At 57.5% G+C, this 15,180-nt stretch overlaps 2 protein-coding genes across 2 annotated transcripts; both read left to right on the top strand.

Moving 5' to 3' along the window:
- The first annotated feature begins 8,594 nt into the window (after nucleotides 1-8,594).
- Nucleotides 8,595-9,484, top strand: LOC126378976 (histone H1B-like). Its single transcript, XM_050027540.1, has one exon. The coding sequence runs from the start codon at nucleotides 8,669-8,671 to the stop codon at nucleotides 9,371-9,373; it is 705 nt and encodes a 234-aa protein (XP_049883497.1). The 5' UTR covers nucleotides 8,595-8,668; the 3' UTR covers nucleotides 9,374-9,484.
- A 755-nt stretch (nucleotides 9,485-10,239) lies between these two features.
- Nucleotides 10,240-10,935, top strand: LOC126379021 (histone H2A). The gene has a single exon (XM_050027604.1). It carries the CDS (start codon nucleotides 10,240-10,242, stop codon nucleotides 10,612-10,614), a length of 375 nt encoding a protein of 124 aa, XP_049883561.1. The 3' UTR covers nucleotides 10,615-10,935.
- Nucleotides 10,936-15,180: the final 4,245 nt, after the last annotated feature.

A 15,180-nucleotide genomic window follows, 5' to 3' on the forward strand; every position in this document is an offset into this window, starting at 1 on the left:
CCGGGGGCCCCGACGCCGCTCCCACACACTCCGCCGGCGGCATCTTACGCCGCGGCGACAAAAAAGGCTGACACAGCTCGGCAGCCAGCATGGTGGGTGAGCACAGCTCAGCCCCCAGCTCCGCTGCTGAGCCCATTGCACATGACACCACCGCGGGATGAACATTCCCCGCGCCAGGCCAAGCCCGCAACGCAGCCCGCTCCGCCGAAGCGTGAGCGTTACCCCCCATTGGTGGTGGAGGTACTCCCGGATTGGGCCCGACACTTCCGTGTCCTCCGGGAGAAGCTCGGACACCCCCCTAATGCCCGACCATACGGGCGGGGGGTACGTTTCATCCCACGCTCGGGAGATGAATACAGGGTCATTCAGAGCTATCTGATGGCCCTGGAGAAGGAGACCACACTGTCGTGGTTCTCCTACTCCCTCCCGGCGGAGCGCAGCCTCAAAGTGGCGATTAGAGGACTGCCGGTCGACACCGACCCAGCCCTCATTGAGGCTGAATTGCGCCAACTGGGGTACACCCCCGAGTTCGTGCGCGCCATCCAGGCGCGTTTCGGACGACCGGGGTGTATTTATTACGCCCAGCTCGAGCGCAACGCTGCCACCATCCCAGGCATATACGGAGTGACGGAGCTCCTCAACATGCCTGGGGTGAAGATAGAGGCCTGGCGGGGCAAGAAAGGACCGGCGCAATGCCACCGGTGCCAACTGTTCCGCCACTCCTCGCACAAATGCCACCGCAAGCTCGCGTGTGTGCGGTGCGGGGAGGAGCATCCGGCCAAAGAGTGCCCACGACCGCGTGAACAGCCGGCGACATGCGCCAACTGCGGGGGGCCACATCCGGCCAACCATGTGGCCTGCCCGGTCTTCTTGCGCGAGGCGCGCAATAAGAAGGCCGGAACCGCAGCCCGCACCTCCTCAGGGCCGACGGCCAAGAAAGTCTTGGTCGCGCCCACGGGGGAAAAGAACGCCCAAGGGTCGCTCATGGCGGCGGCCAATGGCCCAAAGAGCGGCCCTGCGAAGAGGCGCAGAGGAGGGCGCGGGAGACGAGGCAAAGGTCCTTCCTTGCCCCAATTCCCGCCGCGACAGCAGCCAAAGGAGCCGGCGGTATCAACGACTGCTCCTCCCAAAACCCCCGCCGTCCGGCCCCCCGCCCCAAGCCAGGGGAAGGGGAAGTCGGCCAGCACCGGCGCCCCAGCTACTGCCAAGAGGGCAGTGCTGTTGGTCGCCATGGGGGTCTTCCAGGACGTCCTGAAGGCCCTGGAGCAGGATCTCGATCCTGTTCCAGTGCTTTTGGACGGGATGAATAGACTCTTAACTGCGTAACATTCACGCAGTTAAGAGTCCTTCATTGGAACGCCGAAGGCCTGTCTAAAAAGATAGGTCTTCTCCGCGTTCTCCTGAGGGAACAGAACGTTGATGTCGCCCTGATCTCAGAGACCAAACTGAGAGGCGCGGATCGGCTGAAGATCCCCAACTTCTTCATATACCGGAAAGACGAGCTCAGTGACCTCGGTCACGCCTTTCGAGGCCTAGCCGTCTTGGTGCGAAGGAGATTGGTGCATCAGGCTCTGCCATCTGTTGCCAGTCTTCAGTCGATCTACGCCCTGGGAGTTGAGATCGCGCTCGGAGACGTCCCAACACGTGTGTTTGCGGTTTACAAGCCGCCGGCTACGCCCCTTGTCCTCGCGGACGTCCGGAAACTTCTGGACAGCCCGGGGCCAACGATCGCGGCCGGCGACTGGAACTGCAAGCACATTGGTTGGAATTCCACGAGGACCTGTCCGAATGGACGGCGTCTGTTCGATGACGCCCACGGGGGCGGGTATGTGGTTCTGGGACCGGAGACCCCGACCCACTACCCGCACAACCTCGCTTATCTCCCAGATGTGATAGACCTCGCGGTGGTCAAGGGGCTCCGGCCCGATCCCACCGTTGAGACGCTCGACTATCACACAGGCTCCGACCATCAACCCGTCTTGATGGTTGTCACAGACCATCCCACCAGGACGAGGCTGCTGCCGCCGCGGCGGAAGTACTCCTGGGATAAATTCGGCCAGTACATGGTAGAGAACACTCCCATGCGACCAGTCTCGACGCCCACGGATGTCGACGAGTTGGCAACCGAGTTCGCCTCTACAGTCCAGCGGGCATTGCAGCATGCCGCGCTCGAAGCCCCCAAACCGGGGGCCGCTCCTCCCACGCCGAAGCATATCGCAGACATGCTCGCGGAAAAGAGGCGACTCCGTAAGCAGTGGAACACCACGCGTTGCCCCACCATGAAGTCCCGGCTGAATGCGCTGGCCGAGAAGATCTCGGCCGCGCTCGATGGTGCCTCCGCCGACTCTTGGCAATTCACCATCGATACAGCCGGCGAGGATTGGACCGGCATCCACAGACTGTGTCGACAGCTCTCCGGGAAGCCGACACCAGTGCGACCTCTCCTCGCTCAGGACGGGACTCCCCGTTTTAGAGCTGAGGATCGAGCCGAGATCTTCGCCGAGTGTCTGGAGAGCCAATTCAGGCCGAACCCAGGCGCCGACCACGACGAAGAAGAAGTCTCCCGAAATCTAGCGGGCTATTTCGGTCGTCCGATAGCCCCTGATGAGGACCCCGTCGTCTTCACACCCGGACAGGTGCTCCGGGCGCTGAGGCGGACTCCGCTCCGGAAAGCTCCCGGTCCAGATGGCATTACGAACGAAATGTTGCGTCACCTACCCCCGCGTTCAGTCGCAGCGGTGACGCGCATTTATAATGGCATCACACGGACGGGTCACTTTCCGGACTGCTGGAAGCTTGGGCGAGTCATTATGCTCCCCAAGCCCGGGAAGAATATCCTAAAGCCTGAGAGCTATCGACCAATCACCTTGCTTTCGAACATCAGCAAGGTGTTTGAGAGACTTCTTCTCCGTCACATGATACCCCACATCATGCCACGCGAGGAGCAATTCGGCTTTCGAGCCGAGCACTCCACGACCCTTCAACTGTCAAGGGTGCTGCACGATCTGACGGCGGGCCTCAACAAGAGGGAGACCACCGTAGCAGTATTCCTTGACATGGAGAAGGCGTTCGACCGCGTATGGCATCCGGGCTTGGTGTACAAGCTGTCCACGTCTACGACTCCACGGCGAGTCGTTAAGACTGTGGCCACCTTCTTAGAGAACAGGCGCTTCCAGGTGGCAGTGGAAGGCGCCCTCTCCCAAGTCCGTTCGATCGCTGCGGGAGTTCCCCAGGGTAGCTGCCTATCTCCGGTTTGCTACTCCAGGTACACAGACGACATCCCTGTGGAGGGAGGCTCCAAGTTGGCGCTGTACGCCGACGACGCTGCCTTCTTCTCGACGTCCTTGAATCTCAAGCACGCCGCGAAGAAGATGCAGCGTACACTGGATGCCCTCCCTGCTTGGCTGGCAAAGTGGAGATTGTCGGTGAACGTGGGTAAAACCCAAGCGATCACCGTGGGGCGTGGTCGGCTGGATCCCCCGAACTTGACGCTGCATGGGGAGGAGATTGGGTGGTCCAACCAGGCTAAATACCTGGGCGTGACCATAGACCGACACCTCACCATGGCCCAGCACGCGAAGAATGTGGTCAGACAGGCAGGGGCTGCCACTGCTCTGCTCCGGCCCATTCTCCGATCGAGTCTCCCGCTGCGCATGAAGCTCGGCGTGTATAAGGCGTACATCAGGTCACGGCTTACCTATGCCGCCCCCGCGTGGTACGCATTGGTCTCAGAGACCAATCGCCAAAGACTGCGGGCCCAGCAGTCCAAGGCGTTGCGTATCATCGCGGACGCGCCGAGATTCGTCCGCAACGAGGTTATTCGGAGGGACCTTAAAGTCGAGACCTTGGATGACTTCATCTCCAAGCTCTCGACCAGGATGTTCGCGCGCGCGGACGAGTCAGATTTCGAGCACCTTCGAAATCTGGCTCCGTACCACGCGCGCCCACCGGATTGGAAACCGTATCCTCGCGAGCTAGTTGAGGTGGAAGAGCTCGACGAGGATGCGGCCCCAACACTGGACTGACCAAGACCGCCGGCTCGAGGACAGCCATCAATGTATGATGGCTTCGACCTCGCCGGCGGCCCACCGGATTGACTCACCGGATTGACCTCTTCTGTTGTTTTTATGGGTTCTATCCCCTCTTTCTTCGTCTTTCTTTTTCTTAACTTGTATTATAGTTTATGTATGTGTATTTATATTAACTTTACCTACTTATATCTATATGTCTTTTTCTCCCCATAAAAACAACAAAGTCTCAAATAGAACACCCGCCGGCTTGAGCCGGTCCGAACACTCGGACCCGAGCTCGCCGGCTCACACCTCGGACTAGAGAAGAAATGTGCCGCCTGGCTGGAAGTCGCTCACCGGGCCTCCCTCAACAGGGTCTCACCCAGTGGGCTGACTCGCCGGCGGCACCACCGGAATCGACAGGGCTTACGGAGGGGCAAACCTCGCCCGCCGTAGCCCGCCCCCGTGCCCCGCCCGTATTCGCGGGCGGCGAGAGCCGCAACACCAGGGGGGCAATGCCCCGAAGGTGTCCCCCCGTCGCGGGCTGCGCCCGCGACGAGACGACAACCTGACGATAGTGAACTATTCAGTAAACTCTCGTACGTTGACGTTGCAGGTTCTCGATCGCTTGTCCACTGCATGCGCACGGATGCACTCTTTGTCTACCCACACTGCTGCCTGACAAGAAGAAAGAAGCTGGGGGGGGTATTTTTATTTAAAAATACCCTCCAGATTCCGCACGTTCGCTAGGTAACACCGTTATCACGCCTATCACCCCCGGCCTCCCACCAGCGGGTCTCACCGGGGAGGGTGTGATAGCGTGTGCCCTGCCTAGCGGACTGCTCGACATCGCGCGCAGGACAACTCCACGCTGCGTCCATACGGGGTGAGCATGGCTCCCCCAACGCCCGGAATAACGAAGCGCAGGTCGCGCGTATTTGTGCGCACCTGCCCTTCCATAACGCACGCCACCGCTGCAATCGCAGCAATGATGCCGTCCGCCACACCGCCATTCAGTGGCGCAACTCATCGGCCACCCGCTTTCCCGCTGCCCCTGCCCCAACTTCCGGGAACAGAGGCCGCGGCAAAGAGGACCTCCACGCCGCCGGAGCGGCCCTCCCCGCAGCTCCGCACGAAGATTAGCCCGCCCGTCGCACTCTCCATGCCCTCACTGGACATGGAGACATCGCCGCCGCGCACTTTCAGCTTCGCGCCCACCAACCCCTTCTCGCCGCCCTCCATGTCCAGGCCGGACACGGAGACAACACCGCCGCGATCATACGCGGCGGTGTTAAACACCAACCCGGCTTCGCCGCCGCACGCGCCACCGCGCCCGTCCCTCCGGACGACGCCCACGCCATCGCCGCCGTCGAAGAAGACCGCCCAGCAACCGCCGCTCGCCCCCGCGAGCAGGAAAATCCCGCCCATAGTGGTGGACCAGCTGCCGAACTGGCCGCACCACTTCCGCCAGCTGCGGGAGATGCTGGGCCACGCTCCAAACGCGCGCCCCTACGGCAAAGGCGTACGGTTCATGGCAAGAACCGAGGGGGAGTTCAGGCTCTACCAGAGTTACCTCACCAACCTGGAGAGAGCTTCTGGACTCTCCTGGTTTGCCTACGCACCCCCGGCGGAACGCTCGCTCAAGCTAGCGATCCTCGGCCTGCCCGCGAACACGAATCCCACCGACCTGGAGGAGGAGCTGCGCAACCGTGGCTTCTTCCCGGAGTACGTGCGCCCCATCCAGGGCAAAAGAGGCTGCGTCTTCTTCGTGGAGATGAAGAGGACACAGGGCTTCCAGACCGTATACGAGACCACCGAGCTGCTGTGCATGCCCGGCGTGAAGATCGAGGCATGGAGAGGACGCAAGGGGCCCTCCCAATGCCACCGCTGCCAACAATTTCGCCACAGCAGCCACAACTGTCACCGGCCAATGGCCTGTGTCCGCTGTGGAGAAAGTCACGCGGCCAAGGACTGTCAGCGGCCCCGGGAGGTTCCAGCCACCTGCTGTAACTGCGGGGGGGGACACCCGGCCAACAGCCCTTCTTGCCCGGTCAAGTTGCGCGAGCTGCGGAACACGAAGGCGGGAACCGCGCCTATGACCACAGCAAGAAGAGCCCCACTGCCACCTCCACCCTCAACAGTGGACCCCAACAGCGAGCCGACCGCGCGGAGCTCGCTTATGGCCGCGGCGAACGGCCCAGACGGGCCCAAGCCGCGCAGGCCGAAGCGCATCCGCGCGAGGGCAAAGCCTGCCCCTGCAGCCTCCATCACTGTCGAGCCGCAGCCGACACCGACGCCGAACCAAGCGGTCGCCGCCCCTCCCAGGGGGGGGAAGAAGGCGAAGCCCCAAGTGGAGGAACCATCGGCCCCATCCAGTGAGAAACTGGAAGTGCTGGAGCAGACGATCCAACTGCTGCACAACGTCCTCGCTGCCATCCGCTCACGGATTGACCCTGTGCCCATCATCGTGGGAGGCCTGGCATCACTGCTGGGCCAACTCACTGGTGGGCACTGACCCCTCGGACATCGGACTGGACCGGGGCTGCCCACATCCACTACTCCCCGTCGAGTAGTCAGGATTGTGGCCACCCCCCGGGGGATGAGTTGACGCTTCCAGTGGCAGTGGAAGCAGTCCTCTCCCCCCCTCCAGCCGACTCGACACCAGCTGCCCCGGCGACGGAGCAGCTTCACCGGACTGACACCACCGCCGGCTGACGGGCGCTCACTGGGCCTCCCCCAATGGGGAACCACCCGGTGGGCTCGACCTCGCTGGCGGCACCACGGACGAAACATCATCGGGCTCACGGAGGGGCGTTCTCGCCCGCCGTGACCCAACCCCGTGCCACGCCCGTTTCTGCGGGCGGCGACTGCTGCTACATTAGAGGGGCTACGCCCCGTGAATTTAGCCACCATTCGCCCGTTGAGCGTCGTCACTGCGTCGCGCGTCGTGCGTGTTTGTGTACATTTAGTTTCGTGTTTTTTATAAAAAACATATATAATTATGACCGGTCGCGGTAAGGGAGGCAAAGGTCTGGGAAAGGGAGGAGCTAAGCGTCACAGGAAGGTACTCCGTGATAACATCCAAGGTATCACCAAGCCGGCCATCCGTCGTCTCGCCCGCAGAGGAGGCGTCAAGCGTATCTCCGGTTTGATATACGAGGAGACTCGTGGTGTCCTCAAGGTGTTCCTCGAGAACGTGATCCGCGACGCGGTCACTTACACCGAGCACGCCAAGAGGAAGACCGTCACTGCTATGGACGTCGTCTACGCTCTGAAACGTCAGGGCCGCACCCTCTACGGTTTCGGTGGTTAAGTCTACCATCGCCGCGCCGGCGTCATCGCCCACCTCGTGTGTGTGTCGGTCGAAAGAACAACAACACACAAATCAAAAAGGCCCTTTTCAGGGCCGCAAATAGTTCATTGTTGTTTTACAAAATGTTTCACGATATTACGTCGATACTATATAATAAATAACACCTCAATATGTACAAGTTACGAATATACCCAGCAGCCGAGTGGGTAAAGTTGCTTGTGATCATCGAGGCCCGTAGGGCGCCGAGACGCGGCGGTGTAGGCGTCTCAACTAAACACAATCCCTTGCATACAGTAACTTACTCACTCACTCACTCACTCATTTAATATTTTATAATTAGTCAGTCAATTCCATGTTATTTGGATAGGTACCCTATAAGTATACATAATAATATCTAGTACTTACCTTCCTTATGTTAACGAATCTAACTAGTAAGGTGAGCGAGACGTGCGAGCGTATTATACATATTTTATTCATAATTTTTTTTTTTTAAGATTTATATCTAATTTAAAATAAATAAATAAATCAAGTGAAATACATACACTTGTGTACAACAGATGCGGTCTGTGTGTATGTACGACGTGTATGAGAGATTCTAGATAGAGAGAGAGCGCCGTGAGTTGTGTGCGCGTGGACGTTCGACGGATTTTTAGCGTTTAGAGTTTTATTAACACACATTTAATAATAATAGTATATATCCTTATATAACGTATTACATAATTTATTTAAAAAATATATAAATTATTGCAATAACAAAATCTATACGTCCCGAATAGAGCCGTCCGTAGTTGTGAAGAGTAGGGTACGAGTGTTTTACGACCTCCAACATTTACACGTTAAAAATCGTCAAAATCATTGGAAATATGCAATATATTGTTATCGTATAGAAGGTCGGGAACCTAGGCGTTGAATTATCGAACATTAGACACCGACGCGTTAATTTTTATAGAGAAAAATAACTTTTGAAGTGGACACTAGGTGAGCGACGACACCAAAGGTGAATATAAACGCTTTTATCGCCGTATTCGATACGTTTACACGTTTAAATAAAATTTAAACAGTTGGTAGAACTCAAAAATAATATCAATATACGTATATTTAGTCACAAATATTTATATATAATTAGTTTTATCGATATTCATCGATACGTGTAAGTGAAAAGTTGGAAGTTATCATACGAGAAAACGTCTCGCGACACAGCGGCTCTCCTTACAGTATTGCTCCGCTCGTGGGGTCTGTGGCGCCACCTGTACCGGGCGCACGCACGAAGTTTCATACATACAACTCGTACAGTACACACAGTGTTATTAAAAGTTAGTTACTTACTTACTTTAATATTGCGAAAATGGCCGATACAGCAGTCGCATCCGAGGCTCCCGCACCGACGACGCCCGCGAAGAAGCCGAAGGCGTCCGCCGCCGGCGCCGGTGCTAAGAAGCCGAAGGCGAAGCCGACCCACCCGAAGACATCTGAAATGGTAAACAACGCCATTAAAGAGTTGAAAGAACGAAGCGGGTCCAGCCTGCAGGCGATCAAGAAATACATCGCCGCCCAGTACAAGGTCGACGCTGAGAAATTGGCTCCGTTCATCAGGAAATATCTGAAGAGCGCCGTCGAATCCGGCGCCCTGATCCAGACCAAGGGCAAAGGTGCGTCCGGTTCGTTCAAGTTGGAATCAAAGTCCTCCTCCGGCAAGAAGCCGGCGTCCAGCAAGGCTGCGGGCGCCAAGCCCGCCGCTAAACCGAAGAAGGCAGCCGCCGCGGCCGCCTCGCCCAAGAAGGCCAAGAAACCGGCCGCTTCCTCGCCGGCCAAGGCTAAATCGTCCGCCGCCGCCGCCGCCACCAAGGACAAGAAGGCGGCCGCCGCCAAGAAGAAGCCCGCCGCGGCCAAGAGGGCCGCCGCTCCCGCAAAGGCGAAGAGCGCCGCCGCACCGAAAGCAAAGAAGACCGCCAAGCCGCCCACGAAGAAACCGAAGGCGCCGAAACCCAAGAAGGCCGCCGCTACGCCTAAATCTAAGGCCGCCGCAGCGAAGAAAGCGTCCAAGAAGTAAACGCGCCGCCATCGCCGCAGCCGCCGCCGCACCAGCAGCAGCAGCAGCAAACAGCCGCGCGCGCGCTTTTAAAGCAACGCGCAACAAAAAGCCCTTTTCAGGGCTAACAAATTGTTCCGATACTCTTATATACGGTTTCATACTATTCTACATCGATATGAAAAAAAAAAAAAAAAATACAACAAAATTTACCACCTACCTAACCTCCTCTCTACCGATAAAAAACACACCATATAGGTAAATTTTAAAAATAACCTCACTTCACCAAACAATACAACACGTACAATGAATCAATAGATTATAGGTAATAATAGATCATAATCATCCATAATATTTACGTATTTTTCGATACTGCAACTAGCGGATGCTGCGCGAATTAAAAAAATATTACAACACCTATAATAACACACCTAGGCTAGGTATATACCTACCTATATAAAAGATTGCTCTCATTCTACCATAATATATTATACATACATAATATTATCTTAATTATTTATTAAGATACACAACGTAATATCATCGGTTAATTAACTTCATTAGTGATTCATACTAATCGCTCAAATTTTCAATTTCTCTCTCTCAAACGGGTGAAACACACCCCGCCCGCCCGCGAACGCACCCACCCGCCCGACTGCCCGACTGCCTTCCTTGCTGCGCGCGCATCACGTCGTTCATTCGCGTTTTGTCTCGCTCTAACTGCGCGCAGACCCCACTATTTGTGACACTCGCGTTTTCTATATAAATGTCCGGCTATACGGCCGACGTTTTTATTATACCCACTGACTTCGTACGTTGCGGTCGACTATTGCGCGGTGTCGCAATAGTGTTTTTTGTGTGTGTTTCAAGTTAAATCTATCTCAATCATGTCCGGTCGCGGCAAAGGTGGTAAAGTAAAGGGCAAGGTCAAGTCCCGTTCCAACCGTGCCGGTCTACAGTTCCCCGTGGGTCGTATTCACAGGCTGCTCCGCAAGGGAAATTACGCCGAGCGCGTCGGTGCCGGTGCTCCGGTGTATCTCGCCGCCGTGATGGAATACCTGGCCGCCGAAGTTCTCGAGTTGGCCGGTAACGCCGCACGCGACAACAAGAAGACCAGAATCATACCGAGACACTTGCAGCTGGCGATCAGGAATGACGAGGAGTTGAACAAGCTCCTGTCTGGCGTTACCATCGCCCAGGGTGGTGTGCTGCCCAACATCCAAGCGGTGCTCCTTCCCAAGAAGACCGAGAAGAAGGCTTAAGCGCGTCCGAACCAACCTCGAAGCGGCCCTCTCCCTCTCTCTATCTACTACGACGACGACGAGGGGACGGGACCCCAACGTTAAAAAGGCCCTTTTCAGGGCCACAAAATTGTTCAATAATCATAAAAAAGTTTCTAACGGTTAAAACAATCGTCGATATATGTGTACTTTTGACATAATATTAATAATTACATAACTTACATACATACATATTAGCAAGCAATTACGATATTAGTGCAATACCTAATAATTATGGTGAATAAATAACATGTCATCACGTACACGTATGTACCAACGAACCCCGAAAAGGGGTGAGCAGACACACAGACTCGTCGTCATTTTAACAATTTGACTGTTTTTGAACTATATAATTGAATCAAATCAAATTATTGTCATTAAAGATAATCTAAAGTGAAAAATATAATATAATACAAAATCTACGTATAAGTAAACGTTTCAAAAAATAAATAAAAATATTACGTATTACGTATGTGTGGGGGGGTGGTGTCAGAGTCGGTCGCGGTGTATAGCGGCGATAGCGAATCTACCCGTCCCGCTTTATTACCACCGAGGGACGCGATTGGTCCGTTTAATGCGCGCAAAGCCCGCTAGTAGCGTACCGAAAACTTGATGTAGGTTCGATTTTTTCGACCGGCGCGCTTGGACGGCGCGCGACCGGATTGTCTTGCCTTGCTTCTGTGTATGAGTTGGATGCGCCGTATGCCATTTCTCTCGACCTTTACGCTCGGACAGCAATAGTTTTATACGCGAGAATTCGCGGGTGGTTGCTGAGCAACCATTCGCCGCGAGTTCGACCTAGTGGGTAGACGATCTTTTTCGTTCTACCCACTAGCGGGGATTGCCTTGTCTCACTAGGCCGGCGCGGTTGACTCGCCCCCCCGTGTGTCCGAACCCGGTCTGCCACCAGCGGCAAGCCCCGGGCAAGGATACACGGCGACAGGCAGTCTGTCAACCCGCCAGAGCTGTCGCGTCAAGGCAATTTCGCCCGACCTGCCATGGAGGGACCGACCCCCCCCACCCCCGCGCGTGCCGCGACACCTGTTACCGCCGCGACACCTGCTACCGCCGCGACACCTGCTACCACAAGCAGGCCATCGTCCCGTGAGCGAATGCCGCCGCCTACGCCGCGCTCCGCTCCCCCGCACCCGCCCCCGACTTCGTCGTCGGGTTCAACCGCCCCGCCAGAGTCGCCGTATCGTCATGCGGCGGAGACACCCCGCGAACAGTACGAGAAGGACCTCGTGATCTTGGCTAGATTACAGAGGACTTCCCTGTTGTCCGTCGGGATGCTCCGCTGGATGGCGACCTACGTGCGGCTCATGGAGTACGACTTGGGCGACACCGACGAGCTGGCCCCGTGCGACCTGGCAGCGCTCGAGCTGCAGGCCCAGCTCCCCTACTCACTGCCGCCTGTGCCGATCGCGCGCAGGAAAAGACGCCCTAGCGGCGACGAAGAAGACGCCACCAACGCCCACAAGAGGCACTGCGCGGAGCTCCTCCGCATCTGCCGCTCATCGCGACCGATCGCGACGCCGCCCGATGAGGCGCACCGGCGCTCACTGAGCGCAGGAAGCACTCCGCGCCCGCCGCCGCGCGCCCCTACGCCCCCGTCCGCACCTCAGGAGCAACCACCGCGCCCGCTGCCTACCCCGGTAGCGAAGCCGCGCCCGCAGCCGACGGCCCCCACACAGACACCGACAACATCTCAGCCACCAAGGGACCCCAGGATTAAGGGTAAGCATCTTTTAATGCCTACCCCCAAACCAACAAACTCTCAAGTCCAGTCGTCGGACCAGTTCCGCACCCCACCGACGTCGCCGCCGCCCAGCACGACCGGCCGCACGGCTGCTCGTCCGCCCTCTGCGGCTCAAATAACAGTTAGGCCTACCACGGCCGCGCCACAACCACCGCCACCAACACAGGGGAGGGCTCCTACTTTTGCCGCCGCGGTGCGGCAGCACCCCACCCTCCCAGCGACAACCACCGCCGCACAAACAGCCACCGGACCAATTCCCCAAGCTACCTCCCAAACGGGACCGAAACCGCCCAGGTACCCCCCTCTAGTAGTGGAGCACCTACCGGACTGGGCCAAACATTTTAGGGCTATCGCCCAGGAACTGGGGAGGCCCCCGAACGCGCGCCCATTCGGCAAGGGGGTGCGTTTTACACCGGCGGACGAGGACGAATATAGGCTCATCCAAAGATACCTATCGCAACTAGAAACACAAACAGAGATTTCCTGGTTTTCTTACGCCCTCCCCGAAGAGAAGAAATTGAAAGTTGCCATCAGGGGCCTTCCGGTGGAAACCGACCCGGAGGAGATCCGCGCCGCAATCGAGGAGAAGGGCTTCACGTGCGAATACGTGAAAAGCATCCGGGCAAGGGAGGGAAGGCCCGGCTGCATCTACTTCGCCCAACTAGCGCGCACCCCCGAACCCACCCCCGACATTTACGAGATCACTGAACTTTTATGCATGCCGGGGGTCAAAATCGAGGCATGGAGGGGTAAGAGGGGCCCAGCGCAGTGCCACCGCTGCCAGGGCTTCCGCCACTCCTCACATAACTGTCACCGCCCCATCGCCTGTGTCCGTTGCGGAGAGGGACACGCGGCCAGCAACTGCCCACGCCCAAAGGAGGACCTGCCCACTTGCGTGAATTGCAAGGGGCCGCACCCGGCCAACCACACAAGCTGCCCCGTGTTCCTGAGGGAGGCCAGGAACAAGAGGGCGTCCACGGTGGCTCGTACCCGGACCGCAGCAACCACCGCCCCAACAAAGAAGACCCATCAACCGCAAGCGCCTGTTGCAAAAGTAACAGTAACAGAGACCGCGACTGGCTCTTTGATGGCCCCAGCCAGGCCGGCCTCAGCACGTCAGCCCGCTCCCAACCTACCGCCGCGGCCGCGCGGAGGGAAGGGAAAGAAAAACAAGAAAAAGAAAACCGGGAAACCCGGCCCGCACGGACCGACGGCGCCCCCCCCCACCTCAGCCAACATAACGCCGGCCCCGGAGATCGACGCTTTGCTCTCACTATTGAGGCAGGCGCTTCTGGCCACTCCAGGGACATCGTCGACTATTCTCAGTGCAGCCACGCAAGGACTTCGCAATGCATAAGTCACTGAGAATAGTCCATTGGAACGCCCACTCGTTGACCGGAAAAATGCTCTTACTGAGAAACTTCTTGAAAGAGCAAAGCGTCGACATACTTCTAGTCAGCGAGACCCACCTGCGCAGCTCGACGGTACTCAAGGCGCCCGGGTACATTACGTATAGAAGGGACGAGGTGGCCCCCGATGGCAAGCCGTACAGAGGCTTGGCCGTGTTGGTGCGGAGGACCATTGTCCACCAGCCCGTCGATTCCGGGCAGTACCAAGATCACTATGCTCTCGGGATCGACGTGCAAGTGAACGGCAGTGGCCTCCGCATCTTCGCGGTCTATAGGCCGCCCTATGATCATCTTTTTGATACCGCCTTCTTTACAGACCTCCTAAATGGACCGATGCCCACTATCCTCGCGGGGGACCTCAACGCGAAACATCCGGCCTGGAACTCGCGTGTCCGGAACGAGGCAGGGAGGAAACTCGCGAGGCTAGCCCAAGACGAAGACTTCGACGTCGCCGGCCCCACCCAGCCCACGCATTACAACAACTGGGGCACATGCGATGTGCTGGACATAGTGGTGAGTAGAGGTCTTCGCACGCCGCCACATCAGGAGGTCCTTCCAGACCTCCCCTCCGACCATCGACCGGTTCTGCTGACCCTGGACGAGCTCCCCACCAGGGTACAAGCACCCCGCAACCGCACCTTCATCAACTGGGAGATTTTCGTAGCAGAGCTGGAGGAGAAATCCCACACCGGCCCAGTCTCCACAGCTGATGAAGTCGAACGAGCCGCCAAGACACTGACCGCCGACTTAGACAGCGCACTGTCAGCTGCCTCGCACACCGTACCGAGGGGCGAGAGGAGGCTCTCCCTCCCGCCTCGACTACGCGCTCTACTCGAGGAAAAGCGCAGAGTACGGCGGCAGTGGCACGACACCAACTGCCCTACCCTCAAGTCGCAACTAAACCGCCTCACAGCCAGAGTGAAGGCGGAGCTGCTGGTGACCAACGCCGCAATGTCGTGGGACAGCCATATCGCCTCGATTGATGACGATCTTCCCTCTATACATCGTCTGTGCAAAAATCTTGGCACGAAGAAGGAAGCAGTACGCCCGCTGCATGACGAGAATGGCCAGCCGAGGTACAAGGCCCAAGACAGGGCGGAGATCTTCGCCAAGTGCCTCGAAAAGCAATTCACCCCGAACCCGACTGCAAACACACCCCACGTGGCTGCAGTCCATCAACATCTGGAAGAGTACTTCGCAGCGCCGATTGGACCGGAAGAGGACCCCGTCTTCTTCTCACCCGGCCAGGTGAAGAGAGCTCTCCAGAAAGCGAAGCCAAAGAAGGCCCCGGGCGCGGACATGATTCCAAACATGGCACTGCGGACACTTCCCCCGCGAGTCATAGTGGCGGTGACACGCCTGTTTAATGGGATCATGCGC

This window comes from Pectinophora gossypiella, chromosome 27 (assembly GCF_024362695.1).
Source record: "Pectinophora gossypiella chromosome 27, ilPecGoss1.1, whole genome shotgun sequence".
Taxonomy (NCBI): Eukaryota; Metazoa; Arthropoda; class Insecta; order Lepidoptera; family Gelechiidae; genus Pectinophora; species Pectinophora gossypiella.

Excerpts from the sequence above, each read along its gene's own strand:
- LOC126379021 (XM_050027604.1), top strand. The coding sequence starts at position 10,240 with ATGTCCGGTCGCGGCAAAGGTGGTAAAGTAAAGGGCAAGGTCAAGTCC.
- LOC126378976 (XM_050027540.1), top strand. The coding sequence starts at position 8,669 with ATGGCCGATACAGCAGTCGCATCCGAGGCTCCCGCACCGACGACGCCC.